Raw genomic sequence first — 20,756 nt, 5'->3', positions numbered from 1 at the left:
ATGAAGACTTAGTGAAGACTTCTCTAACCTTCTAATCTAAGAGAACCAGAACTGGCCCTTCTCCCTACATCATGCAGATATCATTCTCTATTTTTCTTTCTTTTTTTTTTTTTGAGACGGAGTCTCGCTGTGTCGCCCAGGCTGGAGTGCAGTGGCGCGATCTCTATTTTTCTTTATTCAGATTTCTTTTCTTCATAGGACTTGAAACTATTTAAAAACATATGATGTATTTATTTTCTTGTTTATTGTATATCTTCCCTAGCAGAAGGTAATTTTCATGAGTAAGAAAATTTGTCTCTATTCACTACTGTATTTCTAGTGGATATAACTATCTCCACTACATAGATAGTCAATGAATATTCATTGAATGAACCACTGGACTTCTAGAAAATCACCATCATAACGACATTTAAAAATAGAGGCTGGGAGCAATGGCTCACCTGAGGTCAGGAGTTCGAGACCAGCCTGGCCAACATGGTGAAATCCTGTCTCTACTAAAAATACAAAAAATTAGCCACGCATGGTGGCGGGCACGTGGAATCCCAGCTACTTGGGGGGCTGAGACAGGAGAACAGCTTAAACCTGGGAGGCAGAGGTTGGGGTGAGCCAAGATCGTATCACTGCACCCCAGCCTGGGCGACAGAATGAGATTCTGTCTTGAAAAAAAAAAAAAAATGAGATGATGATTTCAATGTTTATCATCCTTTCCATTCCTAACATTAATTCTTCCTTAGTTTTGGCAATCTGTCTATAAACCAAACTTAGATCCTAGTTTTAAAAACAGGAAATGAATATATCAAAATTAATGAAAAAAACCTTATTGTGATTATTATGTAAAAAGTTTCTTATACAACCCATCAATAAGTTAAAAATTCTAGTAGTGAAAGTGGTTAACTACATGTCATTACTTAATGATACAATTACCTTAATTGGAGGGCACTGAGAACGGCAAAAGTCATTGATCTTCTTCTGCAACGGAAGTTTCATCTCAGTCAATACTACACACTGTTGAGAAAACAACAAATTAAAAACTAGAAAATACATAATTATTTTTGTAATACACAATAATCAGAAGCATGTCAGTTTGCACTGTGCTAAAGACACATCACTAATCTCACTGAAAAGTTACAATCCTATGGAATTCCATTCCAAGGTTAATACCTTCACAAAGTACAGATAACAAAAATAAAAATAACATATACAGGGGAAAACCTGCACACATAAAACTTGATAAAAGCAAACCTTAATATTCTATGTGGTATTTATGGACTCTAAGTGATTAGATTTGCTTCATGTATTACTATCACACAAATACTAACCTAGCTACCAGAGTATTACTTTCATGCTAGCTTAAAAACCTGACAACATTTTTAAGAGACACATTAGTTGGCTACTAGAACAAATCCATCTGTGGATTTAGTTTTTTTAAATCTAGCTTGCAATATGGTTTGCTTCCTGTAGGGAGACATTCCTCCATGGGTCTCTCGTCTATACACTCTCACAACGTATGCCATGAATGCAAGGTCCTTACCACTCTTTACTTGAGGTCATTTCTCAGAATTGTATTTGCTGTGTAAAAACTTAAGGGATGAGGTAAGATCTTCCTCAGGGACAAAGAGATGTCTTAGCTTACTTTAAAACAGCCAATTCCCCAAGCTCAGCATTCTTCTCTAAAGCAACCTACTACATGTGCAGGCATTCACTGAGCCCTCTGCCTTGAAATAGAGGGACTTGGGGTACAGGGGGCGAGGAAGAAAATGCAATATAATGCTCATGTTTTTTATTATGCACTAAGTAATAAACTTCTCAGTCTCTGACCCAGGAATCTCATATTTCCTGCATCTGTGAAACAGTAACAGGCTACGTTGCAAATAATAAAAACATCAAAGACTAGATCCAACACATATTGAAACTGATTTGAGTTTTATCAATGTTAGAAAATTCTCAGCCATACTTTCTTTGAATATTGCCCTTTTCTATTGCTATCTATTGCTATCTAGAAATCCAATCTCATAAATTGGACCTTTTCATTCAAGCTCTCATTTATTTTAATTTGTCCATAGTATTTTCTCTTATTTCTTTTTTGGGTTTTTTTTTTTTTTTTTTGAGACACAGTCTCACTCTGTTGCCCAGGCTGGATTGCAGCAGTGCGATCTGGTCTCACTGCAAAACCACCTCTGTCTTCTAGGTTCAAGCAATTCTTCTGCCTCAGCCTCCCCAGTAGTTGGGATTACAGGCACACGCCACCATGCCCAGCTAATTTTTGTATTTTCAGTAGAGACAGGGTTTTGCCATGCTGGCCAGGCTGTTCTCAAACTCCTGACCTCAGGTTTTCTGCCCGCCTTGGCCTCCAAAGTGCTAGGATATTTTCTTTATTTCTATGTGCTATAGTTTTGGTAATTTCCTCAGGTCTATCTTTCAATTCACTAATGTTTATTCCAGCTATTATCTATTTACTGTTTAATCTATCCAATGAATTTTAATTTTTAAGACTTCATGTTCATTTCCATAAGTTGTACCTCATTCTTTATCACATCTGTCTGGTCTTTTTCAATATTATATATTTAATAACTTCTTTTGAGATTTAGTAGTTTTGAACATCTGTATTTTATAATCTTTCTCAAACAATTCTATTGTCCTAAATTCTTGGAGGTTTAGCCTGGGCATGGTGGCTCACACCAGTAATGACAGCACTTTGGGAGGCCAAGGCAGGAGGATCACCTGAGGTCAGGAGGTCAAGAGCAGCCTGGCTTACATGGTGAAACTCCATCTCTACTAAAAATACAAAAATTAAACAAGAAATGGGGAAAGGATTCACTATTTAATAAATGGTGCTGGGAAAGTTGGCTAGCCATAAGTAGAAAGCTGAAACTGGATCCTTTCCTTACTCCTTATACGAAGATTAATTCAAGATGGATTAGAGACTTAAATGTTAGACCTAATACCATAAAAACCCTAGAAGAAAACCTAGGTAGTACCATTCAGGACATAGGCATGGGCAAGGACTTCATGTCTAAAACACCAAAAGCAACGGCAACAAAAGCCAAAATTGACAAATGGGATCTCATTAAACTAAAGAGCTTCTGCACAGCAAAAGAAACTACCATCAGAGTGAACGGGCAACCTACAGAATGGGAGAACATTTTTACAATCTACTCATCTGACAAAGGGCTAATATCCAGAATCTACAAAGAACTCAAACAAATATACAAGAAAAAAACAAACAACCCCATCAAAAACTGGGCAAAGGATATGAACAGACGTTTCTCAAAAGAAGACATTCATACAACCAACAGACACATGAAAAAATGCTCATCATCACTCGCCATCAGAGAAATGCAAATCAAAACCACAATGAGATACCATCTCACACCAGTTAGAATGGCAATCATTAAAAAGTCAGGAAACAACAGGTGCTGGAGAGGATGTGGAGAAATAGGAACACTTTTACACTGTTGGTGGGATTGTAAACTAGTTCAACCATTATGGAAAACAGTATGGTGATTCCTCAAGGATCTAGAACTAGACGTACCATATGACCCAGCCATCCCACTACTGGGTATATACCCAAAGGATTATAAATCATGCTGCTATAAAGACACATGCACACGTATGTTTATTGCGGCACTATTCACAATAGCAAAGACTTGGAATCAACCCAAATGTCCATCTGTGACAGACTGGATTAAGAAAATGTGGCACATATACACCATGGAATACTATGCAGCCATAAAAAAGGATGAGTTTGCATCCTTTGTAGGGACATGGATGCAGCTGGAAACCATCATTCTTAGCAAACTATCACAAGAACAGAAAACCAAACCCCGCATGTTCTCACTCATAGGTGGGAACTGAACAATGAGATCAACTGGACTCGGGAAGGGGAACATCACAAACCGGGGCCTACCATGGGGAGGGGGGAGGGATTGCATTGGGAGTTATACCTGATATAAATGATGAATTGATGGGTGCTGACGAGTTGATGGGTGCAGCACACCAACATGGCACAAGTATACATATGTAACAAACCTGCACGTTATGCACATATACCCTAGAACTTGAAGTATAATAAAAAATAAATGAATAAATAAATAAACAAATAAAAATACAAAAATTAGCAGGGCATGGTGGCATGCGCCTGTGATCCCAGCTACTCGGGAGGCTGAAGTAGAAGAATCGCTTGAACCCAGGAGGCAGAGGTTGCAGTGAGCCCAGACTGTGCCACTGCACTCCAACCTGGGAGACAGAGCAAGACTCCAAAAGAAAAGAGGGGAGGGGAGGGGAAGGGAGGCGAGGGGAGGGGAAGGGAGGGGAGGGGAGGAAAGGAAAAGAAAGGAAAAGAAAAAGGAAAAGAAAAAGAAAGAAAGGAAAAGAAAAGAAAAGAGAAAACAAAAGAAAAGAAAAAAGAAAAGAAAGAAAGAAAAATAAATAAATAAAAATTATTTGAAGTTTAATAGTTTGTTGACTCTTGGTCATATTGAGCTGCTTTTTTTCCCATCTTGTCATTTTGTACTGTGAACTCAAAGGGACTTTATATACTGCCATACCCTGTAAGTTAGTGGAGGGTATACTTCTCAAGATTTGTTTAGTTTTGTTTTTGTCTGGCACATTAGGGCATGGCCATCATAGTACTACTTTTTCGTATTTTTTTTTTTTTTTGACATGGGGTTTTGTTCTTGTTGCCCAGGCTGGACTGCAGTGGTGCAATCTTGGCTCAATGCAACCTCTACCTCCCGGGTTCAAGCGATTCTCCTGCCTCAGCCTCCCAAGTAGCCGGGATTACAGGCATTCACCACCACACATGGCTAAATTTTGTATTATTAGTAGAAACGGGATTTCTCCTTATTGGTCAGGCTGGTCTCAAACTCCTGACCTCAGGTGATCCGCCCACCTTGGCCTCCCAAAGTGCTGGGATTATAGGTGTGAGCCACTGCGCCCAGCCTATAGTACTACTTTTTACATTAAGTTCTCAGTTTAGGAATTTCCAGATCACAAAAGATTATAAAGTTTAATCTCTAAACCTATGTGACAGCAGCCCTGTGGTTATGAATTCCCTAGGAAAACCTTTACTTTTCATCCAGAGCTCAAGAGAAAACAGACAAGCTTCTTGTTCTGATTGGTAAAGATTGTTCTTGTCCACCCTTTCACTGAGGGCATAGCTCTCTGAGACTCCAGCTTTATGAAGAAGGGGAGGTCTCAATTCCATTTCTCTAGTTTATGTAGTTCTAGGTCTGAATCTTCTGTCTCTATGTGAACATCAATTCCCAAGAACTTTGGTTACTGTGACAGACAACTCCTGTCGCTAAGAGTAACTACAGATAATAGTTCACTAGTCTTTTAGCTAACTGTTCATTTGTGGCCTCTGAGCATTTTCCTAACATTATTTTGAGCTTGGATAGTCATTTAAAAGAAAGTCTGTTTAGAAATTCTAGAAAGTCTGTTTAGAAACACATAAACAGATTTTCCTAACATTATTTTGAGCTTGGATAGTCATTTAAAAGAAAATCTGTTTAGAAATTCTAGGTGCTTTGTACCAGGATGAATTTTAAGTTATCTAGTCCAGAATAGAAGTCTATATTCATTTTTTAATGGGTAACAGCATAATTTACTCACAGCAAAAAAAAAAAAAAAAAATCAGGGTCAACCTAGTCACTTTTACAATATACAATGTCCTGGGAATTTTGTTGTTGTTATTTAAGGAATTGTTACCTATAATAGATTGAACTACCGATCCATGTATTTTTATTCCCCTGTAATTGTACCGCTTGCCCATGGCTTTAGGAAGAGTATTTTTCTGCTTCTTGACTTTAGGCTTGATAACGTTGACTTGCTTTGGCTGACAGAATGTTAATGGACATAACAAAAACAGAGGCTTGAAATGTGCATGTGTGTCTGGACTTGACCTTCTGTTTCTGCTACTACCATGGGAACATGGCCTAGGTAGCCTCCTGGTCCCAGAAGAGAGACACATGGAGGAGAACCAAACTCTGGAGTTTAATCCAGGCTGAGTTCAGCCTAGAAACCACAACTGACATTCAGTTACATAGGAGAGAAATAAATGCATGTTGCTATAAATCAAAGTTTTGAGTAGTTTTTAATGGATATTACTGAGAAAAAAGTCAACTGATAAAACTAATTTGTCAGTAGTTCTTAGGTCCCTTCCTTAAAATGGAGAATTTGAAAGGTTTTATTCTGATATGTCTTCTACCTTGAAATTTTTTTGTTCTGTTCCTCAATACACTAGGTTAAATTAGTTAAACATATTAATACTTAACAATTTCGCCCTGGAATCTGTCAATAACATTTAATACAAAATAGAGTACTAACCTGGTATTTGTCTAAAAAGGAGAGATCTGTGGTCTCATTGAAAGGAACAGAAGATGATGTGACATGAACATAAGGATTTAGTTCTGCAATATGTTTAAGTACAGCTTCAGCCCTAAAAAAATAAAATAAACTTTTACTGTCCTTTCATTCAATATACTCAAATCTCTTCAAGCTGGACACTGTAATGACATCAGAGGAACCTGACATGTTACAAAATTTCAATGGAAACTTACCTTGTAGAAGAAAGAAACCAAGACTTACTTGTCTTTACAGATAACTATACAATCTTGAAATAATATACTATCATATTGCACAGTACACCACACAATCTCAAAGTGTACCCTAATAGTTCTAAGCTCCAGGCTCCTTAACTTTCTTAATAATTTAGCAACACTAAAGTCTTTCTTTAATAAATTCAAGGAAATACATTTCTAGGTAGCAGTGTAATATATATAAAATATGTATTTATATATCATATACATTATATAACACATACTATGTAAATATATAAAAAATTTGAGAAATACAAAAAATTAAGTATATACCAAATTTATTTAGCCATAGTAGTATGAATTTATGGTGATCAATTAAACAACTATGACTGGCGTTCTAGATAAAGGAATATTCTAAGTAAATGAGTAAAAAAAACCTCATAATACATCAAAATATCTTTACCTGTTTCGCTTATTAACAACATCATCTTCACTGAGAAAGAAGTTGGTTCCTAGATCCCATGCTCGGCATTTTTCTGTATCATGAATTGTAAGTGCCTTCAAAAAAGAAAAAAGTATTGATTGAAGTCAGGAGTTCAAGGATATTCAGTCTCTCTAGTACTATCAACAATGTACTAGAACTATTATTTTGTGTAATTAGATAATGAAAAGTAAGCAAAGGCATAAGAATTAGAAAGGATATAAAATTAGATCTATATACATCTGGAGACCCCAATAAATTGATGGAAAAATTTCTTTAAACCTGAAGATAATTTAAATTTATAAAAGTATCATGTTATAAAAATCAACACAAAAATCCAGAAAATGCATATAAACAAACACTTCAAAATATTCCATGTTTCAAGTAAGAAAGACAATTAACAAAGTAGAAAGAAATACTTGTAAATTATATTACAGGCCACAAACCTCGTAGAAAGAGGAACATGAACAAGGATCATACTGAAAAAAGAAATGCATATGGTCCTTGAAAATATGTAAAGATGGTCAACCTTGCCAAGAAACGAAACAACTTTTCTCACTTGTTAGATTGGCATAAATTCACAGTTTGACAACACAGTCTATTGGTGAGGGTGAGGTGAATCAGCGACTCTCATATATTACTGATAACAGTGTGAAGTGGCTCAACCTCAAAGGAATTTGGCAATCTCTAGCAAAAAGATACCTGCATTTATTCTGTGATGCAGCAATCCTACTTTTAGGACTCTATCTCAAAGACACACTGGGAGAAATACAAAAAGATATATATACAAGAGTATTAAACGTAGCACACCATTTGTAAGAGCAAAAGACTGGAAATAATCAAAAAGCCCACCAATGAGGAACTGGCTATAAGATGATACATCCATACAATGCATAATCATGCAACTATTTAAAAAAAATGAAAGATGTATTTATAAATATGGAGTAATCTCTAGGATATGCTGTAAAGAGATAGCAAGGTAAAGAAGAGCACTTTATATGAGAAAGGTGGGAGGAGATAAACATATATACCCACACATAACAGATACACATGTATGTGTGTATGCATTTACCTATCTACAAAAACAAATGAAGAATAAACCAAATATAAAAAGACAGTAACCTAATAAGTGAAGGAGGAAACAAAGTAGCAAGAAGCTAGACTTATCTGAAAATACTTTGTTTAAAAAATCTGACTTTGAATCATAAATCTCACATAACAGTAAAACTAAACTTTTAAAAAAGCAATCTCTAAAAATCCAAAGCAAAATGAATACATGCACTAAACTGTTTATGGAGTCTGCTATATACAGAGATTTATTTAAAGTGACTTTTAAAAGCAGTTAATTTGCCTGCCAAATCCAGGTAGGATCAAAAAACTAATTTTTTTTAATAATACATTATTATTAACAATATTGGAATTGCATTCTGAAACTATGCCATACGGGTAAAATATAATACGATAAAGAATATACAGGATATATAGGATAAAGCATCTAATGGATCATTAGAAACCAAAATCCTAATAAGACACAAATATAAAATCACAGAAATAAATATGCTATAATCCAAAGTAAAAATTAGAAAGTTTAGTAATACTTTACAAGCCTAAACCTGAAAATCAGAAATTTCAGTGTTTACTCATTATGAACGTTTCAGCTCTGCCCACTGAAAAGACTTTGTAAACAGTGACAAAGACTACTGGGGGCTGTGTCCAAAAGCCTCAAAAAACATGAAGAGAACCACAATAACCAAAGATGGAACAATCTGAGCATCAATGAAAACAACTATAATAGATGAAAACACATCAAATTATGTTTAAATTCATGAGTTTATCATAATGACCAGAGTCATGCCCGAATCCTGACTCACAGAAACTATGAGACAATAAAATATTGCTTAAGCTACAAATTTTGGGGTAAACTGTTTTATAGCAACAGGTAAACTGATACAATGGTATAAGAGCTTGTTACATTTTAGGTGTGAAAATAGTATTGCTGCTTCAAAAGATATTCTTACCTTTTAAAGATACTACTAAAATATTCAAGGATGATATAATACAATGTCTGAAATTTATATCAAAATAATTTGGCAGTTGGGGGCAACAAGGCATGAGAAGGAGGTATATGAAACAAATGTCCCCAAGAGTTGGTAACTGAAGCCTTCTGATGTGCATGTGGGGTTTTGTTAAACAATTCTTTCTACTTTTGTATATTTCTGAAATTTCTGTGATTTTTTAAAAGTAGAGCATTAAAGACAAAAATTAAAACAAAGTATAAACAATATTACCACAACAAATGAGCCAATAAAAGGCTCATAACAATTTTTCTCACAGAGAAAAAGGACATTTACTTACCTTAATCCCTGCAAGAACAAGATTCTTTGCTAGAAAGGCAAAAGAAAAAGGAATAGCTCAATATTGGGAATACATACTGGATATGTCTTCACAGAGCTTAGTCACATATCTGATTGGACACTTTTGACTTCTTTTTTTTCTACTTCAGTTCCTTGTCTTTAAAAAGTTACAAAATACAGGTTAAAAGTGAAAAAATTAAAATGTGCATAATCACAACACCCAGGGATAATCACTCCTAAAATTTCAATGTATTCTTCCAGACATGTTTTTATGAATACAGTATATGTATGTGTGCTACTTATAATTAATTAATGGATATAGAGAACGATAATTAATGGCTATTAAAATCACAAAAAGAAGCAATGAGTCATTACTGGTTATTTGTGGAAGAACATAACAACATCATGAAATAGTCTTGACAAAGATTAAAAACTGAATCTGATCAACATTTTGGATCTAATTTCTGTTACAGGAAATATAAGGGGATGAAGTTATTTAAACTATCTTACATTGCTCAAAAGTGTCATACAAAATTAGGAATATAAATATTGCTTACCAATTTCCAAACCAAGACCACTCATTCCACTTAAGAAAACATGGGACTTGGCCATCTTCTGCATTGCTGTGTCTCCAAGAACGTACCTCTGTCGACTACATGGAAAACACAACAAAAAACAAAAAATTATTTCACTAAAATTATAACATCTCTTAAAGTTGTTTGCAAACAAAAAGCCTAGGAACTCAATCCTGCCCACAGACTTGTTCTGAATGATTTGCACAGTGTTTAAACATTTCTGAATTAAATGCCAAATATATGACATATTTTGAAAAATCAGATAATTTGGCACCACAATCTATATTCCCTCAAGGCAATAGACAGATGGAGTTGAGTAGGAGTTGTCCTGTTTAGGCAGAAGTATTATGTGCTCCAGATTTGCCACAATCAACTCCTTCCTGTTCCTCTCATTTATTACCTCAGTGGTCACTATAAGCATTTGAGTTTGCCATCTCCACCTTAAAACTTTCACTTTCACTATCAACAGGATTTCTGAGACCCCCATCTCTACATAAAAATGTGAAAATCAGCAAGGTGTGGTGGCACATACCTGTGGTCCTACCTATTTAGGAGGCTGAGGTGGGAGGATTGCTTGAGCCTAATGGTTTGAGGTTACAGTGAGCTATGATCACGCCACTGCACCCAAGCTTGGGCAACAGCAAGATCCTGTCTATATCCAGATATAAAGGATGATCTTATCGTAGCAGCTTCATGTCAGAATTCAGAAGTCAGGGAATGTTGTACCTGGCCAGTAATACTGGTTTTTGCCTAAACATGGAATGTATAAGTGCCTTCTTAGTATCATCACTTCTTCTATTGTTAGTACCATCTGCACCTTTTTCAGACTTTTTTGTCATATCCTTAGTTTTGGTTCCTGCCCAGCCACTGAACTGCCACTACGTAGGCAATGTACCTACTTGGGTTCTGGACTACAAGCCAATCTGAACCCACTGTCTTCCCTACTCATTCAATAATCATTTAATGAGTATCTTCTAAGACTTAGACACTGTGTCATAGTCTATGACTTAGAAAAGCTCATGGTCTGATAGAGTTGACATACATGTGAACAAATACTATGTGATAATGTGTTTATTTAATAGCAATAAAAATAAGATGCTTTAGGGCTGAGCAGAAAGGATGAGAAGTAACTCAGGCAAGATATCACACAGCAGATATAGGAGTGAGTTCTTAAAGGATCATTGGAAGGTATTTTTGAAGCACAAAAGAGCATTACAGGAAAAGACAGTTGAGATAAAAAGGTATAAACTGCAATTACCTATCTTATCTTTGATAAAAGAAGTAGTCTAGTATGGCCAGGGTATTCAGAGGAAAAGGTGGTTGAGGCCTTCAATAAATGGTGCTGGGAAAACTAGATTTCCAAATGCAAAAGAATGAAAATGGACCCTTATACCATACAAAATAATCAAATCAAAATGAATCAAAGACTTAAATGTAAGATCTGCAATTATAAAACTCCTAGAAGTAACCAGGAAAGAGGCCTCATAACACTGGTGTTGGCACAGATTTTCTGGATAACACCAAAGGCACACACAACAAAAGCAAAAATTGACAAGTAGGACTACATGAAACTAAAAACCAGTAAAGGAAACAATCAACAAAATGAAAACGCAACCTACAGAATGAGAGAAAGTATTTGTAAACCATGTATGTGATAAGGGGTTAATAATATCCTAACGAATGCCTATAACTCAATACCAAAAAACCCCTGAATTGACCCAATTTTTAAAAATGGACAAAGAGTTTGAACAGACGTTTCTCCAGAAACATGCACATAGCCAACAAGTATATGGAAAGGTGTTCAACACTCACTAATCATCAAGGAAATACAAGGGAAAACCACAATGAGAGATCACCTCACACCTGTATGGATGACCATTATAAAACAAAACAAAACAAAACAAAACAAAACATAACAAGTATTGGCAACAATGTGGAGAAACTGGAACTTTTGTGCACTGTTGGAAATGTAGAATGGTGCAGTTGCTATGGAAAACAGTAAGAAGCTTCCTTAAAAATTAAAAAATAGAATTACCATATAATCCAGCAATTCCATTTCGGATATTTATCCAAAAGAATTAGAAACAAGATCTTGAAGAAATATTTGCTACATTGATCTGCTATATGACAATGTACACAGCGTTAATAATATAGTTGACCCTTGAACAACATGGGTTTCAAACGCACAGGTCCATTTATTTGCAGATTTTTTTCAATAAATATACTGAAAATTTTTTGGACATTTGTGACAACTTGAAAAAACTCACAGATGAACTTTGTAGCCTAGAGATATCCAAAAATTAAGAAAAAGTATGTCATGAATGCATGAAATCTATGTACATATTAGTCTATTTTATCATTTACTACCATGAAATACACACAAATTATAAAAAGTTAAAATTTATCAAAACTTATACATACATTTACAGACCACAGATGTCGCCATTTGCAGTTAAGAGGCATGTAAACAGATGTAAAGATGCAGTATTCAGTCATGAGTGCATAAAAGTCACTGTAGTACATACTGCACTACTGTAATAATTTTGTAGCTACTTCCAGTTGTTACTGTGATGAGCTTAAGTGATGTATCTGGTTAAAGCGCATGTGACTCTATTCATCTTTGCCTGAGTAGTTCCTCTCTCCAGTAAATTGAATATTGCAGGAAAAAGCGATGTCTTGAGGTTCTTGCATATTTTTCCATCATGTTTAATGTGCAATACTGTAAATCTTGAATGACATATATGGGACCCATACAAAGTGCCACCAATAATGTTGCAAGTGCTCCCAAGAAGCTGAGAAAACTCATGATATTACAACAAAAAGTTGAATTGCTTGATATGCACTGTAGACTGAGGTCTGCAGCTGTGGTTGCCTGCCATTTCAAGATAAAATGAATCCAGTGGAAGGACCATTGTAAAAAAAAGGAAAGCCATCATTGTAACTACACCAGCAAGTATGAAAACCTTGCACTTTTTGTGAAGACCTTTTTATCTTGTATTGAAAATGCAGCACTGATATGGGTGCAGGATTGCTGAAACAAAGGCATATTTATAGACTCTAACATGATTTGAGAAAAAGTGAAGTCATTATAAGACCACTTAAAGCAAAAAGAAGGCAAAGGATATAAAGCTGTAGAATTCTTTTTTTTTCACAGGTTACTGGGGTACAGGTGATGTTTGGTTACATAAGTTCTTTAGTGGTGATTTGTGTGATTTTGGAGCACCCATCACCCAAGCAGTAAAGCTGCAGAATTTAACGCTAGCAAAGGATAGTTTGATAATTTTAGAAAGAGGTTTGGCTTAAAGAAAAGTCAGACACAACATGAGAAGCAGTTTCTGCCGATCAAGAGGCAACAATGAGTTTCTAGACACCATAAGGAAAATCACTGAAGAGAAAGGATATCTACCTGAATAGGTTTTTAATGTAGAAGAAAGTGCTCTATTCCAAAAAAAATTGCCACAAAGGACATTTATTAGCAAAGAAGAGAAGCAAGCACCAGGATTTAACGCAGAAATGGATAGTTAACTCTACTGTTTTGTGCAAATGCATTCAGGTTTATGGTCAGGACTGTCCTTATGTATAAAGCTCCTAACTCCTTAGCACTGGAGGGAAAAGATAAACACCAGCTGCCAGTCCTCCGGCTACATAACAAGCAGGCCTGGACAATAACCCTTTTTCTGGATTGGTTTTGTTGACGCTTTGATTCTGAGATCAGGAAGTGTCTCGCAAATAAGAACTTTTAAAGTTCTTTTGCTATTGGACAATACACCTGGCCACCCAGAACCCCATAAGTTCAACAAGGAAGGTGCTGAAGTGGTCTACTTGCTTCAAAACACAACATCTCAAATTCAGCTTCTAGATCAGGGCATCATAAAGGACCTTTAAGGCTCATTACACACAGCACTCTATGGAAAGGATTGTCAATGCTATGGAAGAGAACCCCAAGAGAGAGAACATTATTAAAGTCTGGAAGATTATACCATTGAAGATGCTGTCATTGTTACTGATATCAGCCAATCGGGCAGAAGGGTTCTGATGATTCAAGATTGCATTGATTTCTTTAAAGATATGGACCCTTCTACAACAGGGACACCAAAAAGAAACTAAAGAAAGTGACAGGAGGATCAGTACTGTATAGAAACATTTTTCCAGAAATGAGAAAGCAAAAAAGTCACACAGTAGTTATATATTTCCATCAAGTTACAGTGTGTGCCTGCCTCTCCTTCCCTACCCTTCTGCCTCCACCTCTTTTGATTCTGCCACCCCTAAGACAAAACCAACTCCCTCCATTCCTCCTCCTCCTCAGCCTACTCAACATGAAGACAACAAAGATGAAGACCTTTATGATAATCCAGTTCCACCTAATGAACAATAGATATATTTTCTCTTCCTTATGATTTTCTTAACATTTTATTTTCTCTAGCTTACTTTATTGTAAGAATGCCGTGTATATATACAGTATGTAATACATACAATATTTAAAATGTGTGTTATTTACATTATCAGTAACATTTCCAGTCAATAGTAGGCTATTAGTACTTAAGCTTTAGGAGAGTCAAAAGTCATGTGGATTTTCAACTGCACAAGAGGTAGGGTGCTGGGGAGTTGGCATTCCTAACTTCTTCATTGTTCAAGTGTCAACTATACTATACTACACACTTAAAAACTTGTTAGTAGGGTAGAGTTCATGTTATGTGTTTTTACTACAATAATAACTTTTTAACAGGTAAGTTGGAGTTATGTTCAAAATGACTCAGTAAGCTATAGTATTTGGACTTGTACTATGAGACAAAATGGTCAGAACTGTGGCTGTGTTAAAGAGAATGGAGAGAAAAGAGAACTTCTGGAATTTATCTTTATCTTATCCTACCTTCATCAAGTTCACTACTGACATCTATCTCCCCGAGATGTTAAGAGGCTAAGGATCCTCATTTCATGCCTCGTCCCTAAAATACATTAATCATTGTCCAAAGTCCTAGGTCTAATACTAGTCCCCATAAGCAACAGATACAGATTTAAAAAAAGAAAAAATACAGCTGGGCACGGTGGCTCACGCCTGTAGTCTCAGCACATTGGGAAGCTGAGGCGGGCAGATCACAAGGTCAAGAGATTGAGATCATCCTGGCCAACATGGTGAAACCCCGTCTCTACAGAAAAAAAAAAAACCTACAAAAATTAGCTGGGTGTGGTGGTGCATGCCTGTAGTCCCAGCTACTCATGAGGCTGAGGCAGGAGAATCGCTTGAACTTAGGAGGCATAGGATGCAGTGAACTGAGATCGTGCCACTGCACTCCAGCCTGGATGACAAAGCAAGACTCCATCTCAAAAAAGCAAAAATATAAACTCCCAAATCTTCAGATTCAGCCACTATAACAAAAGAAAAAAAAAAAAACACCAAACTCTCAAACATGTAAGTTAATTTTTTAAATCTAAGAAAATAAGACCTAGTTTTTGTGTGAAAATCTCACATTTTGGCTTCTGTAATATACACATCTTTGTATTTCTTTTTTTTTTTTTTTGACACAGAGTCTCGCCCTGTTGCCCAGGTTAGAGCACAGTGGCGCCATCTCAGCTCACTGCAAGCTCCGCCTCCCGGGTTCCTGCCATTCTCCTGCCTCAGCCTCCCAAGTAGTGGGAATTACAGGTGCCTGCCACCACGCCCGGCTAATTTTTTGTATTTTTAGTAAAGACAGGGTTTCACCGTGTTAGCCAGAATGGTCTCGATCTCCTGACCTCATGATCCACCTGCCTTGGCCTCCCAAAGGGCTGGCATTACAGGCGTGAGCCACCGCACCAGGCCACATCTTTGTACTTCTACTAAGAAAACCTATATGTAGTCAGTAACTCTTTTAGTATTCCCTAATAATTCACTCTTTTAGTACCCACATAAATTCCCAGCTTTATCATTTATTAATGATTCCTGCCCTCACTATGACAAATTCTTAAGGAAGATATTAAAACTCAAATATGCACATTGGTAAACAACTAGATGTTTGCAATACGACATGCACACAAAGTGCAAACAACTACACCAAAAGATACTCTCCGTCAAACAAAAGAAAATGGCTTACCTCGAATAATAACAGCTAAACTGCTATATTCTGTAACTCTCAGTAAAGCAAACTGCAGCCTACTCACATAGCATTGTAAATGGAAAGTTTAGTCACTGAGCTACTGAAAATTACGTTTATTTATCAGCATTACAGGGTTGGAGGGACATAAAAAAAGTTTCACAAGGATTAAACTAAAAAAAGAATAAAATTAGTCAATACTATCTCAAAGAGGTGCCATTTGTTATATCAAAAAAAAAAAATGACCAAAAGGACATTAAGAATATAATTATAGATTAAGAATCCCAATTTAAGAGTCCACTCTCCCTTTGTGCTTACTGTCTTCAAGCCACACTGACCTGCGTGCTATTTTGCAAGAAGGCAAGCTTGCTTTCATTTCAGAGTTTTTATACTATTTCTTCTGCTTAGAATGTCCTTTCTTAAAAATCTTGGAATAGTTGACTTCTTATCACTTAAGCCTCTATTAAAATATTGTATTACAAATGTCACACACATTATTCCTGATTACCCTATCAATAAAATGGCTACTCTTATCCTTAGGTCACTGCCTAACTCATTAACCTATCATAGTTTCTTCAAATCACTTACCATTAACTGTTTGTCTGCCACTCCTACCAAAAAATCTATGGTCTGTTAAAAACTCACTACTGTAATCCAAATACGTAAAACAGTACCAGGCATTTAATAATAGATAACCCTGTGCTAAACACTATTTTAAGTGCTTTAGACATACTAATTCAGTTAACCCTTATACAACAACTTGAGGTGATTCTAAACCATATTTTATAATCAGGAAACCATCTGTAAAATAATTTTCATATGAGCAAGATTGTTAGTCTTTTATCTCTTTTCCCAAGCATATAGTACAAAACAGAATTTGGACTCAACATGCCAGATGGTATGTATTAGCTCCTAATAAAGTGCCCATTATTGACTCTGCATCTTTTTCTTTAATTACTTTAAAAAGTATTCAAATTTCATGAAAAAGTATAGTTTAAAAAGTCTCATCAAATTCCATTCAAAACACAACTATTCAATCATACAATACTTTCTTTAATTACTAAAAAAGCATTCCAATTTACTGAAAAAGCGTAGTTTTAAAAGTCCCATCAAATTCCATTCAAATTACAACTCTTCAATCACATAGTATTTCTCCACCGTCTATAAATTACAGAACAGGAAATATTTTAATGAGATTACAATGAAGTAATCATATTCTCTAGATGCTATTGTATGACTACAGTGAAATATTATTCTTCATGAATTCCTGCACTATCAAGAACTTAAATATGAATTATTGTCCAAAAATGAAAGGTTTATTTTGCAGAAGGTGGCAAAATCCTTCTTAGTCCTATCACCTAAACCTAAAACAACTGAGATTTAAATATCATCCGAATGTAGTTAAAAAAAAATCACAGAAACCCTAATTTTAACTTGAGAGGAACTCTTTATACATATATATAGTGTATGTATATACATGTATAACATATATATTTTATATATATATAATTCCGCATAGGCCGAATGGTATCTTCAAAGAGACTACTTGATTATTTGAGAACAATTAATGAGGAAAATAAGTTTCAGTTTCCATGAGATTCTCACCTGTATAATGCATCATCGATCTCCACAGATGCTGTTGACATAATGGGCAAATTTTTATTTGTGCTGGAAAAAAAAAACATGGTTATTAAATATTCACATTTTATAATATAATATTTGATTACTCGTGTGATCAGATTCAACAGTTACTAAAGGTTTTCACAAACCAAACATATATTTTATTGTCTACCACTTTACTTATATTTTTTAAATGGCCTAAAATTATCAGATTGCTTGTTCTCTCCTGTGTAGATTTTAAGATTACAGAGCTCATAATCTTTTATTCTCAGATCTCAGGTGTTGTTTTATCACTGATATAAATATATATATATATATATAATTTTTTTCCCCCTTTTTTGAGATGGAGTCTCACTCGGTCACCCAGACTGGAGTGCAGTGGCATGATCTCAGCTTACTGCAACGTCCACCTCTTGGATTCAAACAATTCTCGTGCCTCAGCCTCCCAAGTGGCTGGGACTACAAGTGCATACCACCATGTCCAATTAATTTTGTAATTTTAGTAGAGATGGGGTTTCACAATGTTGGCAAGGCTGGTCTTGAACTCCTGACCTCAAGAGATCCACCTGCTTTGGCCTCCCAAAGTGCTGGGATTACAGGCATGAGCCACTGTGCCCCGCTGTTTGGTACATATATTCTAATGGATCTGTATTTCAGCAATTCTGTACCATCAACTTTCTCGATATATATATACTCTTCCTAGATAAACTCATTCAATCCTATGGATGAATATATATTGATTATATTGAAACTGATTTCTCCATGTGTGATCTTTCCTCTGACCTCCAGATTGTATACAACTGCCAAAACAATAACTATTCTGATGTCTTAACTGGTATCACAAACATAACAAACTCCAAAGAGAATTCAATTACCCCTGCTTAATGTATTCTTCCTGTTTTTCCTAACTCATTTTCTGCTACCATCATTTACTGGGTAGTCCTGAAATCTAGGGATCTTCTTGCTTAAATCATTCCCCAACTTTCTCCATTTGAGACCTGTTAGTTCTACCTTCATAGAAGATCTCAAATTTGATCACTTCTTACTATTTCAATCAGTACAATCTCAAGCCAAACCATCATCACATTTCACCTGAGCTATTTCAAAGACCTCCTAGCTAGTCTTCTTATTTCCACCATTGTCCTTCCCCTTTATTCTCCATAACACAGTCTAAATATCTTAAAATGCAGTCAGAAATTATCCCCCGAATTTGGACTCCCCTTCAGTGGATTTCCTTTACTCTTAAAATTCAAACACCTCGCCATGCTTGAAAGGGCCAATGTGTTCTGTCTCCCAATTACCTCTCCAGTTTCAACTCCCACCACTCTCCATTTTTGCTTACTATCTTCAAGCCACACCGACCTGCTTGCTATTTCACAAGAAGACAAGCTTGCTCTTATTTCAGAGTTTTTACACTATTTCTTTTGCTTAGAATGTTCTTTCTTAAAATCTCGGAATAGTTGACTTATCAGTTAAGCCTCTATTAAAATATTGTGTTACAAATACCACACACATCATTCCTGATCACCCTATCAATAAAATGGCTACTCTTATCCTTAGGTCACTGCCTAACTCATTAACCTGTCAGTTTTTTCAAATCACTTACCATTAACTGTTTGTCTGACACTCCTACCAAAAAACGTATGGTCTGTTAAAAACTCACTACTGTATTTCAAATAACTAAAACAGTACCAGGCATTTAATAATAATAGATAACCCTGTGCTAAACACTGTTTTAAGTGCTTTAGATGTACTAATTCAGTTAACCCTTACAACAACCTTGTCCAAACAGTGGGCAGGCACTATTGCTATCTCCAACGAACAGATGGAAAAAAGAGACTGAGGCAGGTTAACTTAAAATTTGCCCAAAGTCACAGAGCAGGCAAATGGCACTGCCAGGATATGAACCCAGGCAGTCTAGCTCTTGACTACCACACATACTGCCTACTGTCTCTAATAGTAGACATAAAGGAAGCACTTTAAAAATCTGTTAAATGGTCCAGGCACGGTGGCTCATGCCTGTAATCCCAGCACTTTGGGAGGCCAAGGCGGGCAGATCACCTGAAGTCAGGAGTTCGAGACCAGCCTGACCAACATGGTGACACCCTGTCTTTACCAAAAATACAAAAATTAGCCAGGCGTGGTGGCAGGCGTCTGTAATCCCAGCTACTTGGGAGGCTGAGGTGGGACAATGGCTTGAACTCGGGAGGAGGAGGTTGCAGTGAGCCAAGATCCCACCGCTGTACTCCAGCCTGGGTGACAAGAGCAAGACTCTGACTTAAAAAAAAAAAAAAAAAAACTGTTAAATTAATAAATTTTAAAGGAAGAAAAACGAATCTAAATATACCAATCTGACAAAGTATACTTATTATAGTAGCACATTATTTATAGCAGTGCTTGTCTCAATTTTTTCACAGCATGGCCTTCAAAAAACGTATCTGTAGGAAACACTGGGAAGCAGAGATAATTTCCAGGTACAGGGAACCAGTCTGGAGCATTTGGAGCTGAACCACTGTGAGAGCTGAGATCAATATACTAGCAGAAGTGCAGGCCATTCCTAGTTCAGAGAAGCTCTGATCGTCAAAGGATTCTAAAAACAGTGCGATGGCGTCAAATTCAGGTTTGGAATCCAACTTTCTAGTCCTAGCATTGATAAATAAGCCAAAGAATTTGTAAACAAAGGTAATTAAAATGTTATCATTTATCTCACCAAACACTGACACATACCAAATGATACCAGCTTCTAGTTAATTAAATGGATAGCTATTAAAAAAACTGATTCCAATTACCAAAGCAAATCAGAAGACAGCTGTGTTCTAAGAGATCACCTATCTAATAAAAAACACACACACATACACAACATACTCTGTTTGGGCATTGAAACAAAATATAAAAATAAACAAAATTGGTTTCTTTTCTTTCTTTTGAGACAGGGTCTCTCTCTCTGTCACCCAGACCGGAGTGCAGTGGCGCGATCTCGGCTCACGGCAGCCCCGACCACTCCAGACTCAAGCGATCTTCCCATCTTAGCCTCCCGAGTAGCTGGGACTACAGGCGTGCACCACCACACCCAGCTAATTTTTTTGTATTTTGTAGAGACGCGGTTTCGCCATGCT

General features: G+C 36.2%; 1 protein-coding gene across 3 annotated transcripts in view; it reads right to left on the bottom strand.

The window, feature by feature from the left end:
• The window catches only part of UBA6 (ubiquitin like modifier activating enzyme 6), an 82,193-nt gene that overhangs the window by 60,075 nt on the left and 1,362 nt on the right, over positions 1 to 20,756 (bottom strand). For all 3 annotated transcript variants that reach the window (XR_004437997.1, XM_033214549.1, XM_033214550.1), the window contains exons 2-7: positions 17,626 to 17,688; positions 9,932 to 10,026; positions 9,376 to 9,404; positions 7,003 to 7,097; positions 6,328 to 6,439; positions 925 to 1,005 (exon numbers count right to left, since the gene is read on the bottom strand). Coding sequence is in view for 2 of the 3 variants with exons in the window: in XM_033214549.1 (XP_033070440.1) it covers positions 925 to 1,005; positions 6,328 to 6,439; positions 7,003 to 7,097; positions 9,376 to 9,404; positions 9,932 to 10,026; positions 17,626 to 17,688 (475 nt within the window). In the remaining variant the exon portion in view is untranslated. The remainder of the gene's footprint in view (positions 1 to 924; positions 1,006 to 6,327; positions 6,440 to 7,002; positions 7,098 to 9,375; positions 9,405 to 9,931; positions 10,027 to 17,625; positions 17,689 to 20,756) is intronic.

Source organism: Trachypithecus francoisi, unplaced genomic scaffold (assembly GCF_009764315.1).
Source record: "Trachypithecus francoisi isolate TF-2019V2 unplaced genomic scaffold, Tfra_2.0 Lachesis_group1, whole genome shotgun sequence".
In the NCBI taxonomy this organism is placed as follows: domain Eukaryota; kingdom Metazoa; phylum Chordata; class Mammalia; order Primates; family Cercopithecidae; genus Trachypithecus; species Trachypithecus francoisi.
Note: the sequence above shows the minus strand (reverse complement) of the source record. Positions and strands in the feature narration are given on the sequence as shown.